Source organism: Dermacentor variabilis, chromosome 5 (genome assembly GCF_050947875.1).
Source record: "Dermacentor variabilis isolate Ectoservices chromosome 5, ASM5094787v1, whole genome shotgun sequence".
NCBI lineage: Eukaryota > Metazoa > Arthropoda > Arachnida > Ixodida > Ixodidae > Dermacentor > Dermacentor variabilis.
Window position 1 is genome coordinate 39,299,491 of NC_134572.1, and position 23,991 is coordinate 39,323,481.

The 23,991-nt window shown below is 44.8% G+C and overlaps 2 protein-coding genes across 3 annotated transcripts in view; one reads left to right on the forward strand and one right to left on the reverse strand.

Annotated features, from left to right (window-relative positions):
• Positions 1-4,720, forward strand: part of LOC142582439 (atrial natriuretic peptide receptor 1-like) — a 279,999-nt gene extending 275,279 nt beyond the window's left edge. The window contains exons 21-22 of one of the 2 annotated variants that reach the window (XR_012828436.1): positions 720-1,270; positions 4,593-4,720. Coding sequence is in view for 1 of the 2 variants with exons in the window: in XM_075692164.1 (XP_075548279.1) it covers positions 720-839 (120 nt within the window). In the remaining variant the exon portion in view is untranslated. Of the gene's footprint in view, positions 1-719 lie in introns of both variants that reach the window. The other variant, XM_075692164.1, reaches the window with a different exon arrangement.
• Positions 4,721-9,601: 4,881 nt separating this feature from the next.
• The window catches only part of LOC142582444 (atrial natriuretic peptide receptor 1-like), a 173,556-nt gene continuing 159,166 nt past the window's right edge, over positions 9,602-23,991 (reverse strand). Inside the window, exons 19-22 of the mRNA XM_075692167.1 lie at positions 23,020-23,194; positions 19,552-19,650; positions 17,413-17,504; positions 9,602-12,406 (exon numbers count right to left, since the gene is read on the reverse strand). Of these exons, the coding sequence (XP_075548282.1) occupies positions 12,284-12,406; positions 17,413-17,504; positions 19,552-19,650; positions 23,020-23,194 (489 nt within the window). The 3' untranslated portion in view covers positions 9,602-12,283. The remainder of the gene's footprint in view (positions 12,407-17,412; positions 17,505-19,551; positions 19,651-23,019; positions 23,195-23,991) is intronic.

Genomic DNA, 23,991 nt, shown 5'->3' on the forward strand with positions numbered 1-23,991 from the left:
GAGACAGTGACTCTGTGTTAGTGGTGAGAGGCGATAACATATTCCATTCACGGATGGCAACCGGAAAAAAGGAATATTTAAACACATTATTAGTACATTTATATTCTACTAAGGTGTTTGTGTGTTTGTGCCTGGTAGGTCGTGTTTGTGAATAAGAAATGTAATTTGAAATGTCAATTTTGAAAGAATTATGCAGAACTTGATAAAGAAATTTCAAACGTGGCTGTTTCGCTCGTGCTTCGAGCGTAAGGAGCCCAGAAATTGCTAGAAGGTTAGAGGGAGAGCATTCACGTCTAAATTTGTTATGGATAAATCGAATGGCCTTCCTTTGTACTGTTTCTATTTTCTTTATGTTAGTTTGGGTGTGAGGGAACCATACAGTGTTTCCGTATTCGAGGATCGGCCTAACAAATTTATATGTTCCAGCGTGTCAGGCGTCTGGCAGTGTTTACAATCAGGGCTGCTCGACTGGCCGATGAGGTGCGCGCAGCGACGGGTGAATCGAAAAGTATAGTTATTTAGAAAACGCTCGGAGAGGCCTTTGTTCTGCCCTGGACACTAATTAGGACGTTGATGACGGCGACTTATTTGTCATACGTTTAAATTATGTTTCTATAGGAAAATTATAGGCTAGTAAGTCTAAGCTCCTGCTTCTGCACATGTCACTTTCTGTTTTTGCCTCAAGGCCTGCGGTAAAAAAAGCTGTGACCTCTTTGCAGGGCAAGGGCAAGATGACGACCTACTGGCTCCTTGGTGAGCAAGATAGGGACAACAGCTCCACCGGTCCCCTCACACCTACGGCCCCATCGACAGAAGTGCGCAAGGAGACCAAAATATGACCCCCAAACTGCGTAAAGTTTGCTGCGTCAGCGCCGTCCGCCGCTCAATCCTGACATTCACGCGCTGAGCAGTGCGCCCACCATCGTGTTCTCTGCGCCGGTACCATTTTCTAGCTCGACACGGACGCCTCTGAGACAGCGTCTTCGGTGATGTGTTGTTCCCACGCACTTGAAACAGTGAGAAACGAATACCGACTACGAATACCGACTTCCTCATGTGGCGCCAAAGACACCGGCGTCCAGCGGACGTTGTGTGCATTTCTTCCGATCGCTGGTGTGCTTTCCCAGAAACATAGCAGACCGCTTGCCACCTATGAGAACTTGTTTGTAGCAAGCTGTCTTGCGCAGGCCACAAATCTGACCCCGTATACCCCCGAGAACACCCGCGACTGAATGATCATGCAAAGTGGTGGCATTTGAAGGGCTTCGAGGTAACTACATTAAATAAGGATACGGGATGGAGCTATCGCAGCGGCATTGGTTGCAACAATGGCGAGGACACATTGCGTTCACTCAGCGATACCTTCGAAGACCGCTTGCGAATTAAGGACACACTTCTAGCTGTCTGTTCCATTTGTAGAAAGTCTCAAACTGTCGTATTGCTAGATTTCTAGAAAGAAAAGCAGGTGTTGCTTTCGAGATGCGAGCTTAGAGCGAACGTTGGCTTCCCCTCCTGTACACAACCCGTCCGTCACTAATTATGGAACCTGTAGATGGCATTTTATTCCTGCAAAGCACGAGCCAACAAATTCTCAACATTATCTCCACTAAGTCTAGCGGAGATAATCGCGGCATACACCATTTATTCGAACCCTTCTAATCCCTGGTCCCGTCGAATAGCTCAGTGACAAGAAAAAAAAGAGGGAGTATCGTTCACCACCGTCAGTTGGGTACAGTTGGCATCTCGCGTCTTGTTTACTGGAGGCAGGATATGAAAGTGGGGTACTAGAAACGTTCATGATTTTGCATTAATAGCATAACATGACAAATATAAAGCCGAACTTTTGCCTATACAAATAACATTTTACTGTTTTAAAGAAAAAACGAAAGCTTTCAGGCATACACCAAGTAAGCCCTCCTCATTTCAGCACACATTTGTATTTGCAAAAGGTAAGCAACTCCACTTTATTCTCATCGTCCGCAGTTCTGTTTAAACACTATTCATTATTGGTCACTAAGAGAGTTCCTACAATGCCGTACCTCCTACTGTAAACGTCGAGAGCCAATTAGAAATGTAGAGAAAATCCGTCGCGGACAGCGGAGACGCAACTTAGCGATGTGGTGGAGCGCATCGTCAGATCTGTGGCTCCACCTATGTTTATCGCAGGAAAACACTTGAGAAGAAAGGTGAAGCTTCTTTCGAGCGGCAAACCCAATAGATCAAATAACTAATTATCGCTGCAAAGCTTCCGTCTTATCCTATTATACTTTATTATACGTATTTGGGAATGTTACATAAAGGAGGGAAACTACTTAGCCATGAAAGCATTGTCTAATGCCAAACACTCATAAACGCAGGTTTCCCAGGTAATTTAATGGCCCAGATTTATTATGTCGCTCATTGCCAATACCTTTTTATTCGTTTTAGTTTATTATATACGTTCGCTCGGCGACATATTGCATTTGTTCATTTTTTTGTCTGTGTGTTTGTTTGTTGAAGGAACATCGGCAGGCGAAAAATAGTACTTTCTCGATCTTTGATGTCACGTTAGGAGGTTTGAAACAGCTTTAAACAAACCTGACAGATTTTTTTTTTCTTTCTGAGCAACGTTTTTGCAAAGATAAAGGTATTACTGGGACTGCATGCACGGACAGAAAACGAGAAGGGATGCGGTAAACGGCCACTTTTTTCTCAAAGCAGCCAAAAGTGCAGCCATACACTCGGCTCTATGCCTTCATCAATCGCTTTCCCACTCAAGTTTTGCGTACACAGCTTTGTCATGTTGTCTATCTGCGCCGCAGGTCTTGAGGCGGAGTTCCAGAGTTGTGTTTCTGCACAGGGCGCCTGGTGTATTGATCAGGATATCACATTTTGGTGCAGAGCTCGCGAGCAGACGTGACCATTTCAAACTTCTACGGTTATACGAAGCTGAAATGACTGCAGATCTTTAATGAACTCTTGGACATTATACTACGACGCTGAAACCGTTCGAGTACGTGTAGAAAGGTACAGAAAGAAAGATAGAAAATGTCAAAAGAAAAAGAAAAGATTCAGCGCTCGCGCCTGCATGTTGCAGATATTAACTCTTGCTGATATGGGCGTCTCAGATATCAGGATAGATGCCGTTCGGGGATGTGCTAAAGTGTGAACATGTCATTACTCATAGCTTGTTAACATATAACCGTTGTTGAGCCCTGTCGGGTACAAACTGGGCGGAAACAAAGCTGCTGGAGCTGCCGGCAGCTAACATGATAATTTTTTTAAGAATTATATGACTCATAGTTGTTCTGTAAATTTGTATGTAAATGAATAGATGATGTGCCGTGAAGTATTTTTTAATTTAACCTGTGAGTCGTCAGGTCTTGAATATCTGTCTGATGTTTTCGGAATTAAAAAAAAACTATTTTTACTGAAAAATGCCCCAGAAGCGCCTAAATGTAACTTTAATAACATTAGAATCTAAACAACTACTAAATTATTGAAAAACTTAGCTTGTTATTAAGCGGCTGCATAACTAATGCCGTTTACAAAGATTGTGATCTTTTTAGCGCTTATCAATTTCAACTGCAGAATCAGTGAAAATACGACCACCAGCAAAAGCTTCATGCTGAACAATGTGCCCATCGGCCACAGTGCAGCAATGCGTACTAGTATAACCATTAGCGTATAAGTAAAGCCTCTTTTAGTTATACACTATGTCTGTAGTATGTTTCTCACTGCAGATTACGTTTTACGTTACTGTGCTGACCTCGAGCACTACAAACTACGTTGTCTGGTGCTCTGAGATCTGAAACTAGTTACACGTACGACGCTACATATCTAAAGAACCGCGTTGAGTTAGCTGGTATTGTGCAATTGCTAACTGTGGACACGGGCAAAAAATTCGATAACGCTAAGCGTTTTCTCGTGAGTGCATGTATACACACTCAAAACCATAATATGCTCTTACAATTCTCCTGTGTGATGGCAGCCACGATAGAGTTTAGGAACAAAAATGGAAATATTACGACTTTCCGTTTGATTACATCAGCATGAATGTATCGTATGTGATACCTGAACCACTCGTTTGAATGCTTGTGAACGCCCTTGATCCCCTGTTTCTAACATTATTAGATAGTTCACCGCCCTTTACATGTGACAATTCTTTTGACGGTCGTTTTGCAAAGTTCATGGGAAAGGGAACAAGCGCTGAAACAATAATTCCGGCTTTAAATATTACATCTGCCATCCCCCTCCCCCCCCCCCCATTTTACGCATAGTTCTAGAACCACAACAGCGTGTTAGCGGGAAGCTTGCGAGCAACTGTCAGGGAATAGGAAGTGTGCTTGCCATGTCCCTTTTTTGTTTTCACGGGCAGTTACTGCGACCTTATTGGCGTTTTATTCTCCTGAGGCGCTACCCCGTCATCTTTGCATATAAGTTGTTTAGCACTGTTCTGTTCAGTAAACACATAAATCCAAATATTAGGCCAATTTAATGTGTTGCATTCCTCTTTTGCGATTTTCTAATGCTACGGTTCTTTCGCGGGAGATGAAGTATTTCTACGGTGTTGAAAATTTGTTGCAATCATAACGAGCATTTATTTGTTTCAGTTTCAGTCATTGCCCCTGGAAGTAGAGAAGGCACGTTCTTCTCCGCACTAATACGACCATCGTCTGTCTTTCATTCGTATTTGCAAGCCTTGTGTAATAAACGTTTGTTTGAAAAGTGACATCTACAATTCTTTCGTATTTTTCAACTTGAATAACAACTGAGGCAATATTAGCGCAATCACGTCACAAACCGAGGGATACTCACTGGAGAAAACTTTCCTCATCTTCTGTTATGGCTGCAGAAACTTCCATGATCCCAATTACTCCATGTTGCATGTATCTCTCATCTCTAATAACGCATACTTGTTAAAAAATTGAGCTCACAATATTCTAAAGAAATGATTGCCGGCCCTTTTTATTCTTTTATTTTCTTTTTGCAAGCGCTATGTTCTTTCATAATGCAATCTAACATTTTTTTTTCTCAATGTCAAAGTTCCTATTGTACAAGTGATTTAGAACGAAACACTGCTAGGGAGAAATGCACGCCACTTGTTGGAATTGGGGTCTAAATCCACTTTGTGGAAACTACTCCGTGTTCACTCGTTTAATTCTACGGTACACATCAGAAGTTCGCTCGTAATCTATTACATTCCGTACCACTGTTCCCGCTTCGACGAATGACGTCAGACTAACCAGCGTGCTTTGAGCAGACTATATGATCATCGGCCTTTTGCCGAAGTATAGGTACTAGAAACGTGGGATTCACCGTTTATTCACCCGGAAAGTCACAAGAGCTTTTCTTCTATACCGGAAGGCGACAGGTTTCAGTGCCTGACTATAGAAATGCGGGGCATTGCCCAGTGGAGGCACAGAATTTCAACTCTTGTCTTCTCTCTCTCCCTCTCTCTATCCTGCACTTTCGCTCCTCACGAGTAGGGCAACGAAACAGTCCATGCATTTCTCTCTCTCTCTCTATCTCTCTCTCTCTTTCTAGTTCCCCCTTCGAGGCTTCTAAAAACAAGCTGTTCAGCATGGCTGTATGAGATAACAATGTCCGTAATTGATAAATATTTTGAGGAATGCTAGGAGTGTCACCGCTTTAATAAAACGCTGCGCTAAAACAGTGAAAGCTAGCTGCGTGGAAGGCATTGTTGCGGCCACGCAAAATAGTATATCTAAAATGTCAAGCATAATTTTATTACTAGAATTATTTGACGGCGCTTTTGAAATATACCTGGGATCAGGCTTACGCGCCTCTCTTTTCTCCTCGATAAGTTTGGGTTCACGAGCTTCGCCCACATGTTAGGAGGACAGCATTGGCTGTACAGAGGCTCTGTAACAATAAAGAGCACGCGCCAACGACCTAATGGTGTGATAATGCCAATACAAAAGATCTCTTGTCTGGTTAGTATTATTATCGTTAGCGTAACGCCATTGTCGCCTTTACTAGCAACCACTGTCCTAGGGGCACACAAGCTGATTATTATAATAATTGCCTCTCTCGTATTGAAATATCAAATAACGTTCCAGAGTCAGAGCATTACCTGGTGAAAATTTCAGTGAAAGTCTGCACATTTATGGTATCCTATCGTAACGGCGTGACTAGAAACAAACAAACAAAAAAAGCACGAGCACTTGTGGCGCGAACGGTTCTCCTTTTTTTTTACTTAAGCTCACTTTTTTACTTAAGCTTTTAAGCAAATGGTTCTCTTCTTTTTTTTTTACTTAAGCTTACTTCTTTACTTAAGCTTTTTTTTTTATTTAAGCAAAAGAGAGGCACAGTAACAGAAACACACCGGGCGGGGGGTGATCGCCTAACCACGTTCAGAGACCTCACCCAACACTACAGACTCGAAAGACTCACATTCCCGCCACCGCACGATAAATTGAACAGGAAGAAGGCTGTAACTTTACGCTTGCTCCAGACACACACCTACCCTAGCCCCGCTATCTTACACCTCTGCTATCCGCGTTTATATCCAACAGACACGTGTAAAACTTGCGGACAGAGAGCAACGCTGCAACCCATGCTCTCGGAATGTGCCGGCAACTACGGTAATCAAACCAGCTCCGTTCGCGACGCGTTCATAATCGCGGCCGTTGCCAGAGTACGGGGAGGCTCTAGCTCGCTTCTTCCCGACGCCGCCCAGGATGCGGGAGCCGCCGGGGGCATTCTCCGTAGGCGTCGGCACCGCTGGGAGGCGGCTCTCAAAAGTTCAGAGCTGGCAGACCAGCTCTGGGCCGTGCGGCAAGCTGAAGATGCCGCCAGAGTCCAAGGACTTCGAGCCGCCATCTGAGGCCACCACAGCAAAAACTGCAGGACTATTCTTTAATAAAGTTCCTTGTTCTTCTACTTAAGCTTGGGACAAGCCACTGCTTCCGGCCCAACGATGGTGTCACTGTGATATGGAATGTTGATGTCAGGGCCAATTTTCGTATTCATATGTGCAAAAATGAAATCAGATATCCATTAGTTTCTGAAAAAAAATGGCTCGCGATAGCGTGAAGCATTTTGTATATATCCCATCATTTTTTGAACGGAGTTAGTTGCCTGTTGTTCGCCAGATATTTTCTCTGTTTTGATAGTTCAATATGCAGGTTCTTGACTAATAAGGTCTGCACATGTTTATTTACGCAATGCGCATAGAAAATCGTGGAATTCAAATGTCTCGCTGCTCAAGGTTTTCCTGTATGCGACTTCATTGCTCTTAAAAAAATCCAAGGACACTTAAGCTTTTCTTGTGAGTTGTGAATGCGAAGGCATTAGTGTCCAATTGCACGCCTCTGAGTGTTCCTTCGCGTTATGAACTCCACGAGGGCAAACGAGCGCGTTGAGACGCTTGACGCGTTTTGATTTGGCCTTGCCAAAGTGCAGTTAGCACGCATGCGAGAGCTTGAGCCGTGATGGAATGCACGGATAACACACGGTTCCGAGAGCAAAGAGCGAGGGTGATTTGGCGTCGGTTCGATGCCCTTTCTCTCCTCACGCAACACCTGCCGCGCTACTGCAGCAGCGGGTGTTCCCATTCACCCGCTTTGTTCCGTCGAGGCGCCTTCGTGACGTGGCGTCGCATTCAATGAGAATTTAGGTGCCGTTTCCGCTGCTACAGACGCGGGACGCCAGCCTTTTCACTCAATGAGCCATTTGACGCTTTCACGGCAGTAAAGATGCGATAAATTGTGGTAGTAATACTTGAGTACCCCATAAATTCTTCCAGTCATTTAACACTCGCCCTGTACCAATATATGGAGCTGCTGGCAGGCCCCTACTGTGAATGCAGGTACCATGAACAAGTGATTTGCACGTTTATTTTGAACAAATTAAACACCCCGAACACGATGGTGAAAACGAAAGTGGTCAACAATGACGTGTGCCGCCAAATTTTAGAAAACACTCGGGTTACGGCGAAAAGGAATAGACGTCCGCATTAGTCCAGAATGCTCACGTAACTTAAACCAAGGATATTAAAAAAGGGCTTAGTCGCAATTGAATGAAACCAATGGCATATGGTTTGCCGTTAGGCGATGCTCCTTAGAGTATATTTTACGATCCGCTTAACTAATTAGTTAAGATTTATTATTCCAAATATTTATTATTCACTTTAGGGCCAAGTGCGTTCTGTTACTTTGTAGATGGGATTCAGAAACGATTTATCTAATTCTTTTGCGGCACCGCGTACATGCTGCGAGGTGATTTCTTTTTCGGCGTTTTAAAAAAAAATTCGAGAAATATGAACTAAAGTCACTTGACTGCGCGCGCTAACACGCTATCATACTGCAGCGCTCCCAACCGCGCTTCGAGCGAAAGAACAGCGCGCGCAGACCGTGGCGAAGTGAACGGCCGCGGCTGTAGGCATGGGCGTGACAGTGCGTCAACATCTTTGACGGCGAAGCATGGAAATGTGCGCCGTCGTCCCTGACATAGAGTTTCTCACTACATTACCTAGAGGGAAATCTGGCGCTGCTGCACTGTGGTATGCATGGGAATGCCGGTATATTGTGGATTAAAATTGGCATCTATCTCGTAGAGACAGGACACCTTGAAGACGCGCTTGGCAAGTACCGTTCCGTCTGTCACAATGATTCATTTTCTACTAGAACAGCACGTGAAAAGCTGTTTTAGCTTTATTATTACGCGAAAACATGTTTTGTCTAACTATGAGAACTTGTTATTGTGTGTACGACTACATGTTACGTAAAAAGTATCAGTGGGCCGCTAAAGTTGGAGGACAGAGGACAAGGTTCGCGCTCGCTTTCAGACGGTTGGTCGTCTGTTCTTGCTTTTCTTCGCTTGGTCATGCATTGTGGGTGAGTAAAGATGTAATATGCGTGAATGGAAACATTTCATGAAGATTTTACTTTGAGAACGCGTTATTTGCGTAGCCATAACCACGTTTTAGACGAAGCCTCTTACAACACCAGCCAACACGAGCCTCGTAGACACATATACCGTCATTCCCATGACGGCACGGTGCCCCCTTAAGAAACTCCCATAGACGGTGGCGCCAGATTACCCTCTAGGTGTTATAGTGAGAAACTCTATGGTCCCTGATAAGCGGTAGGCTCCAACCACGGGTTAAGAGCGCTGCAATACGATAGCTCATGCGCACACTCACCTGGTTTTATCTCATATTTCGCGGGCTTTGTATTAAACGCTGACCAAAAAAAAAAACAAAGAAATCGCCACGCAGCGTGTACGTAACCACGAGAAATTGGATCGGTCATTTCTCAACCCCCTCAACAATGTCACGAAACGCACTTGGCCCTAGAGTGATAATGTTGAATAATTGATATCAATCAACTAATTACGCTGGATATAAAAATATATTGAGGAGCGCCAGATGACGGCAAACCATATGTCGTTGGTGTCACCCAGCTGCGGTTAATCACTTTTTTGTTTAAAATCCTTGGATCAAGTCTTTTTTTTTTGGAAATTTCCCGCCTGAGAACGCGCCTCGCGTCACATTCATGTTCGTGACACCTATAATGATAACACATACTTTTCATTTTTCGGAGAGACGGAAAGTGCACCATTACGTTATATTCATGGCTGCCTTATTTACGTGCAAATACGGTGTGAGCCAAAGTTTCTGCAGGACTGAATTGAATTCTCTTCAGTTTATAGAACCGCGTATAAGAATTCCCTGCTATGACTAATTTCGGCAGAACATTTTGGTCGTTCACCCTTTTAGCGTCATGACATATTTTATTTTAACTTATAAAAAGGTCCATAGTAACACTCTCGAAGTTTCATGCAAGCCTAAAGCCTAATTAGGTTTTGGGAAAACATTTGCATCACTGCCATACACTGTGACACATTCATGCACGCCGGCTGGGAATTTAATGGATATTTAATAAACACAACAAAGTATTAAATGTGGTTTCAAAGGACAGGATTCTCTTACCTAAGCCATTTGTTTGACAATGGTAAATCTATGAACTGTCATTGAGGATCACATAAAAGGTGCTTTTTCAACCATTCTATTGAAAGAAGGGCTCAATATCACTTTGTGCTCAAGTTTGTTCACAGTGGACATCGCAACATGCATGACTCCTAGGACCGATAAATTTACAGTAATTAAGCCGTCAGCAGCGTTTCGCTGAAGAGGTTTTCTATTTTTTTTTCTAGCGACCATCTACACAGCGTCTTGCGGTAACTTAGTCAGGTGCCATAGAACATTCGCGGATGTGTCACCTTTAGTACAAAAATATAGTCGGATGGCGGCGGGTCACCAGCGCGCATTATACTTAGCAGCAGGATATAATCAGCCAACCGTAACATGCCACTACTCAAGCGGCCGCACTAACATATTCAATAGCACGTTCAACTCTACATTCTCCTATGTCGTCAGGCCTATACATTCCAAGAGATATAAATAATTTCATTCGTTTTTCTTTCCGTTACAAATCGAAAGTTTACAGAATTTCTTTTCAAGTGTACTACAATGACTTGCACCTGTGGCCAAAAAGAATGCGTTTGGCTCGACGCCAGACACGATTTGTGGAAGCATACGTTCCGTCATTCGAATTACCTCAAACCAGTTTTCGTTAACAATACAGGAACCCCCTACGTGAACACCAGAAAGAGTGCTGCTGACCTGCATAGGAAAGCTACACTCTTTCCCGTGACACTAATGACTCTAACCGTTGCGGTGAAGAGGAAGCTATCAGCCATATTATGCGTCAGTGTCCGCAGTATTGTGCGTAGGGACACTTACCGTTGTACTCAGAAAAGTTTGACGAATGACCACTGTCGCCAAAGAAAATCCTACAGCGCAAATGTGCCTGGATATACCATCAAAAGACCGTGAAAGCATTATTTTGTCTTTTGTGATCCACCGAACTCATTGATCGCCTACATACTTTCCAATTTCTTTCTTTTTCTCTCCTCCCTTCTTCCTTATCCATCTTTCCCCAATCCACTGTTCAGCGTAGACAACCAGAAATGTTCGTTTGTTAACATTTCCATGTCTTTCATATCTCTCGACCCCTCTCTCCACGTGAAGTCTAACATACGTTGACCACCAATTCTTTTTTGGGTGCGTCGATTCGGCAACAGACCTTCATCTAAATGGTGCACTAAGTTCTTACACACCGCGCAGTCATTTACAAACGTCTTGCGATACCTGTGGTCGCAGTTTTATACGCTTCCAAATAATCGCGCTCCATGTTTAATAAGAACGATATCCAATGTGGTTTCCATGCCTTTTCCCCACTTTAGGGAACAAATGCGTTTTGCGAGGAACGAGCACGAAATGAAGCGAAATTGAAGGACTAGGTGGACCATCGTACAGTATTCGTCGTAAGCACTCGTCAGCGTCATAAAAATGGTCAGAACGCGATAAACTACTGCGGCTTATTCGACTGCACATCGCTCTCGATAGTATTTCTCGCTAGAGTGCAGTACCATAAAGTACAGCTTGGGTGTCTCAAGTATTACCGGCATTTTCATCAAACTTAGCAGAAATGAGCACTAACATTGTCCGCTGTGTTAGTGCTCACAGCGGACAATGTATTTTTACAGAATGGGCTACTAGCACCTGGAAGCAGCAATAAAATAATTGCGTTCACCATTGCTCTTGCTGAATTATACGTGCTAATGGATGCAACGGTGTAACACTTTCTAACTCTCAAGTCGCACCAATGCTGTAATGGATACCACCTCTAGGTCACCCTCTAAACACACTTCTCGGCACCTTCTTGAAAATGCTGTTGAGTGATAGAACAAATGGTTCTGCCACCGTCCCGCAGTGCACCACCGCATCTCGGCGACGTCCCTTCCTCGATACGTCACTTGTTGCTGAACTGCGAGCTGCCTAGCTCGCGAATGGTTCGTGCGGTGACACTGCACAAAGCAACCTTGCTAGAAGCTCGGAGCGCCGAGTCACTGAAACACCCGGATGATAGTAGCCGGCTCCGAGGGTCTGCCGTGAGGACGGGGCTCCGCGCACACAGGCCTCGTATCTTGTTCATCTTTTGTTCTTGAGATAAGCGGCTTTTTCCCGGTGGTGGCTGCTGAGATGTGGCAGTGGGATGAGCATTGCCGCCGTGTTCCATGGGTCGTGCCGTCGCAGTTCTCGTCTCCACGTGGGAGTCAGGTGCACATTATAAGTCGTGCTGTGCAGCGCAAGTTGGTCTGAGCGTTGCTTAGCGGTTCCCCGACGTTGTCGTGCATAGTCCGAGACCCGAACGCGGGCAACGGTGAGCTACGGAGGTGGGTTATCCTATGACAACGCCTACGGGCGGTCATGTCAGACTTTAGTTTCTTTCGGGTGTTCACCGGGGGTCTCCGTCGTCGCCGTCGCCGTGGCCATCGTGACAACGCCATCTTCGACTTCTTCCACAAGCCAGTAAGTGGTCATCGTCCCTTTGCCCTGCGCAAAATATTTTAAAAAAGATGTGTGATTTCCGAGGCATAGCACACGCAAAGCGCGGCCCCGTAAATTTGAGGATTGCACGTGAGAAGTCTATAAAAAAGAAATTAGAACTTCTTTGTCGACGTGAAGCAGGCATTAACGCCTGGATATATTCCCTGCCGTTTATATTAGATATTTTCCCGGAATACTACTGCTTGCCCATGGTCACTTTCATTTATTGTTTCCCTTGGTGGGGGGGACTTATTCGTTGGTATACTATCGGGGACAGAAACTTTGGGGGCGCGTAAGCTCTAGTGGAGACAAATAGGAGCTCCGGCTCCGCTAGCGTGTGATGCACTCTACAGGTTCAACTAATTTTGCGATTACGCGTGGTGTCTAGCTTTCAACCGTCTCTTTTTCTTCGCTCGCCTGTTGTTTTCGTTGCGCCTTTAGCCTGCTGTTCATTTCCTCGCCAGCTGTTAGTATGCTGTGAGTACCTGATTTCTGTCCCACTGTACGGAGAAATCGGCCAGCTAGATATCAAAAGCAAGTATTGCGCGCTAAGCGGTACTGCTCGGCCAGAATAACCAATGAGATATCGGTAAATGTGGCGGTTATAGCGTGACGCGCGGGTCATGAAGCTGTGCTCTTTACTCGTTATGTGCAGCTGTAAAAACGCGTCATGTGCATGCATACTGCCGCACTTGGAAGCGTGTGGCGCTGTCGATATTGCGGGGAAGTGCGGGATCTGCACTGCACGGCTTCTGCTAGATGCGAATGCTAAATTTCAAAGCACCATATGTTGCCATACGTCGCATATGACCAATGTATGTACACATATGGTAGAGAAGCTGCCATAAAAGCCCATACGTCCTGCAATGGCGTCTTGTGAAGGCACGGCTACGCCATCTGCATTTCGCGAGGCCAACTTCTCGGTGAAAAAAAAAAAAACAACGTCTGCTATTCGAGGCTTGTTTCGCCAAGTCGTCTACAGCGCCAGCTCATATCATATCGCATACAGACAGCACACAACCGCACAACTAAAGCATAGGTAAGTGAGAATATTCGCTATATTCGCCACAGCATCGCGTCACAATCTAACCTAAATGCACCCATCTATATTTATATCCCTCAATCTATAACCACACGCATTGCACTGCTGAGCCTTAAGCGTTTTGCGCGAATTAGATCAATCGGTTCACCCAGATTTGGAACTAAGTACAATATACATGTGTCCTTAGAACCAATATACAACTGTTAATTCGGTGTTGAGATGAAATTAACATTACATCGAAAAAATTTGCGAAAATAAGACTTTATTCTTTTACTCTTCATTAACAGAGCCCGCGTGCCGCCTGTAGTTTTTCGCTGGTGCTGAAGACATAGCTAAAAGGAAATGTTTAATGAAAAGGCAGTTTAAGATAAAGTTACTGATTAAATTTTATAAGGTTGATACTACATATATAGCCATTACTTTTATAGGCAGCCTACATAAGAGTTCTGACGACATTACAGCGTTAATTGCGGTAATACAATCTCGTTATATCACAGCACGCATCGCCATGAGCAAACTTCAGAAAGTCTGCACTGCTTCGCACTCATAACTATTCGTGGATGGAAGCGAACAGCCTTTGGCTTAAGATTTTCCTATTCTATAATGGCACTGTCCATATTTTTTGTAATGTTTTCATTGGTGATGCATTGGATGCATAATTTTCACCAACTACTGTTTTGCACAACGAGATGCAGTCGCGCTTCAATCGAACCATCATAATTGACGTGGCTGCTTATTGGTTTGGAACCGCATTTCAAGCTCGCCTTCGCGACCATGTGAATTCAACTTGATTCCAACCGCAAAGACGAGTCGGCGCTCTGGTCTAACACTGTGATTTCGGCCACACTGCGCAGCAGCATCAGCCGGCAGCCGTAACGTTTCACCTTCAGACTGCGCTAAACGCGTTAGTTTTGCACTCCCGGGACCGGCCGTTAGACCAGTAGCGTTCGCGGCGTACATACATCTGACATGCACTGTCGCGGCAGGGCGAGAGACCAGCTAGAGCGGATTGCGCCGAATGCGGTCGTCTGCTGATAAGCTCGCTGTTCTTCGCGCGCATACGGGTAGATATCATAGATTTCTTCCTTTTTTTTTCACTCGCCGACTAAAATCAGGCAAAGCGCTGCGCGACGGTTGAAGTACGGCGATCCCTACGAGCATGAGATGGCAGACAAAGCGCGGTCTCGAACACAGAGTACCGGGTTGCCAGGTGACTCAGCGACGCAAATCGGTCCGCCTTCTCAGGGTCCGAGAAGTTCTTTGCCGGACTATACACGAAGCTTACGAAGGCTTTGTTCGTTCGAGCGAGCGGTCCATACCGAACCAACCTTGCAAATAAACAGCAGGAAAGGATCGGTGTCCTTGCTACCGGCGTGTTCAGAAGTGAGCGACTTGCCGCGCCAGTTTTGGAACAGTTTAATAATTGGTTGTACTCCTGACCATTAAGAGACGCAGGCTAATTTCTTTTTCTTCCCAAAATACAAATGTCATATTGCGATTACAGTATGTGATTCCATTCCACTGCTTTCGCCTGTCGTTGGTGCCGTCAATATCTAGGGCGTGCATGTTCGCGTTATCAGATTGTCGACAGTTGTACCAAAAAGACAAGAAGGGAAATGTTAACATAACTTATTTAGCAGCCGCTATAGCGCTTAGAAACACTTCAAGTAGACTACCATCATTAGAAAAATTGTGCTCAACTATAGCTCAGATGACACATATCAGCGCTGCTATGGGACGTCACGGTGAAAGTTTCTGACAAAAAAATACTTGATGGTTGCTTTTGCATGCATCATTTACCACTACATCCTTACTTTCACCTACAGTATGTCCCACACTATCGATGGTACTAAAGATAGTATTTTGTTGCAAAGATTCAGGTACGTGGTATTAAAGAATATAAAAAACAATAAATTTATTCTGAACTACGCAAAATTTATGTTGCATGGTCAAGAAATGGAGAACAATTAGCCTAAATTGACGTTAGAAGTTCGTTTCTTCAAAAATATCTTCGAACCATAAAGTTTTTTTTTTTAGTAGCACGCATGGAGTTGTCGCTCACTGTGTGCATGTCCGAAAAACTTGCATGTGGTCCGTATTTGATTAGTCCGAAAAACTACTGAGCTCTTCTTGACCACCCGCATTAGCTTTAGTAGTCGCCTGCTATGTAGTTCGTTCACGCTGTTTTTGTTAAATGTCGCACAGTATTATTGTCGCTGGATGGAAGAAATGACGGTGAACAACGTAAGTTCATCGTCCTTCGCTCAACTGCTCGCGTATTGTCGCCACGACACAACAGTGATTTCAAGAAAGTAATGCCGTCCTCAAGCAAGCTTAAGACTGTGGTCCTGATGAGTTCACTTCTTTGGTGTGTAATTGTTATCAGCTATATTTTAGTTCGAGGCATTCTTATATACTCAATAGATTATGTGTTAAGAATAAATATATCTTATAGTAATAATCTTTTTTATCAAGAACATCAAGAACAAGGCTACCCACAGAGCTGCGACAAACTATTCTAGCCTCTGGCCACTGCGTCGAATGCTAAAGTTGCCGGGGATAAAAAAAGCAGCCACAAATCTTTGTGAAACCGGAAGAGTGCAAATGATGACTGAAAAGAAGAGACACAAACAGCGCTTCGTCCTGCACCACTATTTTGTCACGAGAAATGAACAGCAATTAACTAAATATATTGAAACTACAATTGATAGCGGTCAGTTCTAACGGTAGGATGAGAAGTCTTGAGGTGACAAGTTTACATTCATGGCAAAGTAGCTCTCAAGCAACGGTTTTGTACTGAAACAGGTTCTTCTCAGTTTTGTTGTTCCCACGCTTTCAACTACACCACAGCTCCTGTGACTTGTGACGTTCGACAGGATACAGTTCCCTTGCGCTATAGCTGTAAGGCTGCTGGCGTCCACAAATTTCACATAAGAAAAGTAAAGCCTGGGCACCCTTCGATTAATTCAGTTCTCTAATGTGGAAGTGGCACACGATAAGGAGCTTAAGTGCGCCTGCAGAAAGTAACAAAACACCATTATTTGGTTTTAAAGCTTCCTTACACCGTGAAAGTCTGCAGTAATTTTTGCGCCCATGATACTCTCTCTAAAACCAATGATACATCTCTTGGAAGAGGATACGTGTATTCGGAAAACACTTCATTGATTGATAAATCTTGCTAGCAGTCTCTCTGTTTCCACTATGTACCCTGTCACTGTCTCTTATCGAGCAGTCTCAATATCTCACATGAATGTGCCCACTAAAACCATGCCATCAGTCATTTCCGCGGCATTGTCCCGCTCATTTTGAACCATGAGATGATCAAACAAGCGACAATCAGCTGCATTTACATAAACTCGACAGTAGCCTACTACGTTTCCTGGCCACTACAGTAATACTAAGCAACCGTGTCAACATGAGGCGCATCTTCCTTCCTCCGAAACAAGTCGAAACTTGCATTCCGCGAGTGTATTTTTTCTTTTAGTGGTGGAGGCAAGCGCCTGCAGCTACCTTATACCTATCCACCCTCCTCATATGCGAAACTTCAGCACTTACATGCTCCACGCGAGACTATATACTAGCTGCCTCTACCCTCTGCCGACGCATTAACGTGATTCTCCTGCCTGGCTCATTACGGCCACTTATGTGGTTAAGATGCGCTAGAAATACGATGTGCTAGCATATCATACACGTAAACGTGGTTATTGAGCTTCGTCGCGGGAAGAGCTCGAAATTACGGTGAGCGTCACTATTGGAACGCCGATTTTGATGCTTCACTGAGTGCTACCGGTCATGCATGTTTGTGCTCAGAGGCTATCTTTGTGATATATGTCATCCAGTGTTTCAGTATAACCCACATGGTGAGCCTGTTTTTTTTCTTGCTAAACGCAACCAAGGACGTGTGCCTGAATTGTACAGATTACTTTTTTTCTAGAACAGCTATGAAGTTGTAATGTGAATGACAACAAACCTTAAGTTCCACGTCACCTCGTAGCTCCAAGCGGAATGTCTTGAACCTTTCTAGGGCTTCCTTTGTAGCTGGACTTACGTGGATCTTGAGTGCTGAAAATTAAAGGAGGAGCTGTTATATACCTCTGGGGACACATTCACGTGTGCACTAGGGACCAACAATACAGTAGTCGCGAGACTAGTGTAGTTTCCAAATGCAAGACAAATGCAGGGGAGTGATGTCAGAGGAGCCGAGGAGAAGAGCGATGCAGAGGAGCGACGTCATGAAAATAAAATAATTATCTGGCCTTGCGCTACTGCTGGGCTTTTTTGAAGCACCATTACCGGAAGCTCAACCAATCAAGCAATGTTTTAACTTTTTCTTAGTGACCATATACACAAGAAACCCTTGACAAAGAGTCGAAGAATCAAGATAAGTGATATAAGATATAAGGTGATGCTGCTGTAGTAAGAAAGCACAAATGAGACTCTTGAAGAACAAGAAAGAAAATGAAAAAGTAATATTCAGGTTGGTGCATGTAACTATCAGTTTAGGAGTGAGGAGCATAGATAAAAACAAGGTCACTTTATCGGCTGTGCCTGTGTGTGTTTGTGTGTTTGTGCGCACCACCTACTACACAAAGAGCCCGATATCTTAAAAATAGCAGATATATTAACGTCTCTTCATTCAGTTATGCACTGATAGTTGATTTGAATATTATAACTGCCCTAACACATGCATCCACAAAGCAACAAGGGCGAGACACAAGCGCTTGTGTGTCGTCCTTGTTCCTTTGCCGGTGCATGTGTTAGCACTGTTATAATTTGCAAATCAAGTATTCACTAACTCGCCCAGAAAGAAGTTTTAATGAAGTACACTGATAGTTGCAGGTGCAAGTGAATGTGCAGTAATACCTGATCAGCGAATATTCAGGTACTGCTATTTAATAATATGTTAGGACACGTGCTGCAATTAGGGACATGAATTCAGGCGTGCTCACTTACTAGGAACTGTGAGAGTATTTATTTACCCACCGTGCCATTCGGCAGTACAGAGGAGGGGAGATGCAATTCTTCAATGTTCACAAAATTACACATTCACCACATGTTTACTCCTGCGACCATTAAAGCAATGCGGCACTTTAAATAAAAGAATAGCACTTCTGAACTATTTACCTTCGAACTCTGTAACAAAACGCATTTATGTTCCATATAGTTTTGAGCCACAGTGCCCGAGATACAGTTAGGGCGAAAATAACAATTTGAATGCTAGTGCGATTGGCCGCAGTTCTGGCGGAAGTGATGAATATCTGCTAGTACTGAATTTACAACTAAGTCAGCATGTCTTGAGCACTGACAGACCCATGCTAAGAAACAATACCTCGAGGTCAGAAGCCAACTTCTACAGACTTCAGTGACCAACAGTGGTGTCGATATTTCACCTCCGGATAAAGTGGCAACCCTCAGTGCTCTATCATTCATTTTCCTCTCTTTATCCCCTAACCCCCTTCCCCCGTTGTAGGGTAGCAAACCAGACGCGCGTCTCGTTGACTTCCTAACCTGTCCTTTTTCTCTTCTCTCTCTCTCTTCCCTGCTGAATTGCACATAAGTATTATTGTGTACAATGAATCATAGCGTATCACCTGAGCTCTCAAGTTTACGCCCTTTGGCGCGTAAACTGAACTGAACTGAACGCGTCTCTAATCAATAATTATCATCTGTCTTGCGAGCATTTCCTCTCTTTAACGCTGCGTGCCCGGTACTTCCAGGTCACGAACACCGTGCGCATTATCGGACGGACACCCATTTAACAGGAAAGTAGCAAGCGCAATGTTTTCAAGAAAGGCAACGCAAGCAATATAGCTGGCTATTATTATTTTGGAAAATATATGTTCCAAGGAGTACAAACATTTTTACAGCGTACAATGCACCGACCGCATTCTTTGGTATTAGCATCAACGTTAAGTCGAAAACACAACGCAGCGCTGTAGTGTAGTTCTCTAATGTACGCACATGTTCGCGCTGTTCACTGTTCTATTTAGTGTCTGCAATTGTTTGATTTCTGTGAAAGTTACAGGCTTAGAGCAGCGGGTGCAAATTTCATTGGCGTTTTTTTCTCTTCCTAATAGAATGCATATTTAGGACGAGGTGAGTTGCTCACGTAGGCCGTTGGATTCCATCCGGGATGCCGTGTTGACCGTGTCTCCGAAGAGGCAGTACCTGGGCATCTTCAGACCCACGATTCCGGCAGCGCAAGGCCCTGGGAATTTGAATATGAGGTGGCAGAAAATCACGGCTGTGGTGGCGCTCATTCGAACGCAAGACGGCAATTTTTTTAGTAAGCACCAAGAACGTTGAGAGCGGAAGTACCCACACTTATAGCACGCGGCAGTCTTAAGGCGACAACGAGCCACACAATACCGTTTGTATTCGCCACGCTCGGTTAGTAGGGAGGGATGTATTGCAATAATAATAAGATGGAAAAAATACTTCGGCCGCAGCTCTCGAAATCTAATTTAACCTTTTAGAATCAACCTTTTAGCCGGAACTTGAATGACAACAATAGCATTACACTGCTCACTCATTGTGGCATGCGCAAACACATTGTGAGGAAAGGAACTGTATGGCAAAATGAAGGGGATAGTATAAAGGTATGGCTTTTATATCGCATGTCTTGTGATGCAAAAAATATGGATGAAGGAGTATGGGTACACCGTCTCCTTTATTACTTTAGCATATATGATATATTTATATTAGTTCTAAATGTTTTAAGTGTGTAGTATTCTTAATCCATACCACTGGTGCCGTCGGTCGTGAGTGCCTACTATTTCAGTTCTTTCATAGTCTAAACCGCAAACGAAGCCGCCAGAACACATATACAGGACAAACACTTGGCTTCGTTGTCTTTCTTTTAATGGAATACGATTTCTTTTACTAGCCTTTCTTTGAGTGATATCTATTAGATCTAGTATTCACTACAATCTCATGGCTATCGGCTGTGGTAGCCTTTCTAGAGGTCGTCCTTCTTTCTACAGAAAGCGAGGCGTACATGTGAGATGAAAGTAATTATATGAATGAAACCGTGGCCGCCGCTGAGATTCGCGTAGTGGCAATTAAACAAGGAGCAGAATATATAATTATAGACGCGCTCCTTTCCGTCGAAGAAGTCAAAGCATCAACCTCGTATTGTTCCTATTTTGTTCTTGTTTTTTCTTTCAAGAACTGACCACTTGTTACCGATGGTTTCTTTTGTACACTTATAGGTCCGTGTTTTGCATCGTACAATTGCTTATTTTTCGGTGACTTCTGCAAGAGCAGAACTTTTCAACATTCACCAGGCTCTCTGATGCGTTCCACATACATAGATGTGCTTCGCAGAGCTTCCATTGCAAAAGTGAAGTGACCTGCCCTGGTGGCTTAGTGGCTATGGCATTGTGTTGCTAAGCACGATTTGGCGGGATCATATTCCGACAATGGCGGCCACATTGCGATGGAGGAAATATCGCAAGAATGCCCCTGTACCGTGCAATGCGGGTACGTTGAAGGACTCCAGGTGGACGACATTAATCCTGAGTCCACCCACTACGGCATGCCTCATAATCAAATCATTGTTTCGGAGCTCACAATTATTTACCAAACATAAATGGCTCGCTAAAATGCCGCAAACCTCTGCTGCGAAGCCCTAAACTGCATTTCGCCGTTCAAAAATCTCCGCTACGCCATCAGAAGGGGGTTTACGCAGTGCTGGTCGCTCTTTATGTTTCTCTTCGCGAACATTCTATGAATCTGGAGAACTCGCAGAACTCGCGCGTTCCTTGAATGCTCCGGTTTTTCTGGCTGCCGTATGCGTAAACCGTAGAAATCGGTTCACGCTGTTTTTCTCAGCAGCTGAGCAAACATTTTTCCTCTTAGTACGTGAGTAAACAGTGCACCGTGGGAGTGATGCCCCCCAGTCTCGCCTGCGACGAACAAAAGAAAAAGCGAAAGCAGAGCCCCGTATCCTGTTGCCATTTCTTTTCTGTCTTCCGCACCACGCACGCATACTTTTTTTTTACCCTATCTCCGTCTTATCATGTGTCCATCACTTCTCCTTCCGTGCTTTTTCAATCCTAGTAGCTTGGCACTCCCGGCGTTGCAGCACAGCAAAGCTCTATAATCGATGCGCCCAGTGTAAGAGGCGCCAGCACGCACGAAGGCTATAGGGCTTCGCGCAGGACGAACATGTGCACAGTGCAAGGAAGAAAATCTAGAGACGTCGATAGGGAAGACAAGTGACCCGGGATCTCTGGCTGTCATGTGTTCGGTAGCCGCGCACAAATGGACACGTCTCAAAGGCGCGGGAGCGATGACACGTGTGATAGCTACCGAGAAATCCAAGTGTTGCGGAAAATGATTCCACGTAGACAGTCAACGGCGCTATGGTTCGACGAAACTAACAACCAAGGAACAAAGAACGATCTGCGAACCTTCGTTTGTGGAAGTTACGGGTGGGGAAAAAAAGTGAATGAAACCTGAATATTTTTCGTTATCTGCACAGAAAGGAAAAGTGCCGTTTTCTTTTCTTTTTCTCTTATTCACTTGTAAGTGCATGATCGTGCCTGCAACATATGTTCCCGTGCCCTTAATGAAACAAGCATCCGGTAATAATGCTCCCTGCGCATAAAATGGCAGCAAAGCGATTGGTTTGTCCTTTACGCGCATCAATTTAAATGTTCGCGGACTCTGTGTCATCGGAGAATCTCGATTACGGCTGCAAAGCGCGAAAAATACATGTGTACAGAGTTCTCAGCCAGACATTGCGGTGAGAATGATAAAATCGTCGCGCAAGAGGCTCTCTGGCAGTCATGACGCTGCGATCTTGCTCCTTGATAATGCGTTGGGGAGGCATAATTGTACTGCACTCGTGCAACAATGCGAGATCTCCTGCTTTGCAGTTGAACGCAACGCGTACACCGGTAAAGGGTAGAGAAAGAATCCACTTAATCGTCAGCTGCGAGCGGGGAAGAGCTTTTACAAACACCGGCGCGATGCTTCCATCGTTCTCTGTACCTTCGTCTGGACATAGGGAGCTCTCCTGTTCTTACATTTTTGTTTCTGTTCGCGCGTTTGAGTGAATCTGACGACAACAGCTTCAGCCAGGCTGGCTGAAGTTCAAACCCGACCTTCGTCTACGTGCCTTGGTTGTTACGGTATCCTTGAAATCAGGGCCACTTTTCCACGTGTTCTTTTCCTTTAGAACTGAATATTATCGCTGATGTCTTACACACCCGTTCTTGCGAAAAATCTTTCGCGGCAGAAAGGTGCCCCTGCTTTTGAGTTATTCGCGCGGGAGGATACCGGGATATAATAAGCTGCTTACTCCGGGCGAAGCACGCGACCTTTCACTCATACACACGCGCACGCGCGAAAGCGGGCGCGCGTAATCGAGCGAGGGAGAGGAGCCGCCCCTTTACGACCTCGAGCACAGCAGATCCGATTTGAGGGGCGTCGCGGAATGCTCGGATGTGTGAGCGCCGAATCGTGCCAAGCGCGGACAGCGCGGGCGCCGTCGTCTAATGAATGTTGGCGGAGCCGCTGCTAAGCCTGTTCCTGTAGCGGAGAAGGGAGAGAGGTAGAAGGGCGCTCTCACCTGTGTGAATGCCGATGCGCAGCTTAAGCTGTTCCTGCGGCCGGTGGCGGATGCTGAAGGAGCGCACAGTTCGCAGCAGGGCGAGCGACATGCGCGCAATCTCGCGCGCGTGCAGCATGCCGTTGCGCACGGGCAGGCCCGAGGCCACCATGTAGGCGTCTCCGATGGTCTCCACCTGCGACGAGTGCACGCGGTGCGTCAGGAAACCACGCACGAAACCACACACACACACACACACACACACACACACAAAGGAAACTAATACAAGCGTCGAGTAATCTGACAACGATTGTCATTCGCTCGGAAGGAGGAGCATTCCCGGTGGACAGGAATGCCGGTAATTATTGCGGTGACGAAATCCTAAGAAATCCCATCGCGCTGAAACGTCGTGCTTGATATATTTCGGGCGTACATACCATCGAGTTCAAATGAAATGCCGTCAGTCAAGTGGGAGAAAAAGGGAGCGAAATTGGGGCACATATTGCGCATTTTTATTCGATTCTTTGATGCATGCGGCTGGCATGTTTGTTGCAGAATGCATGTTAGCCTTTGACGACGGTATTTGAATTTTGGTCCCTATTTCTTATCGCTTGTGTAGACGCCAAAATGACTGCATTACTTCTGGTTCCTCTAAGAGAGTGCATAAAAATTACACGCTAGTGAAGAATACTTGAGTCAACCGATGCCGTGCTGGAGATATTTTGTAATCTGTTGATGCGCTGACTGGCGTTGTTGGTGTTGTGCGACAAACGGTAATAAGTAGTAGAATAAGTTGAAGTATTGAATAAGTTGAAATAAGTTGAAGTAGTTAGTGTTGATGGCTTATATCTTGCGATGTTATTTTCTTTATGCAACGACTACAGTAAGTTGGAGAACCTTCGAAGATGGTTGACAAGAGCACGGGCATTCCGAAGAGGTAAGGTTGTGAGCTTGTAGCGATCCCGTGGTACTGCATTCATAAGTACCTCTATA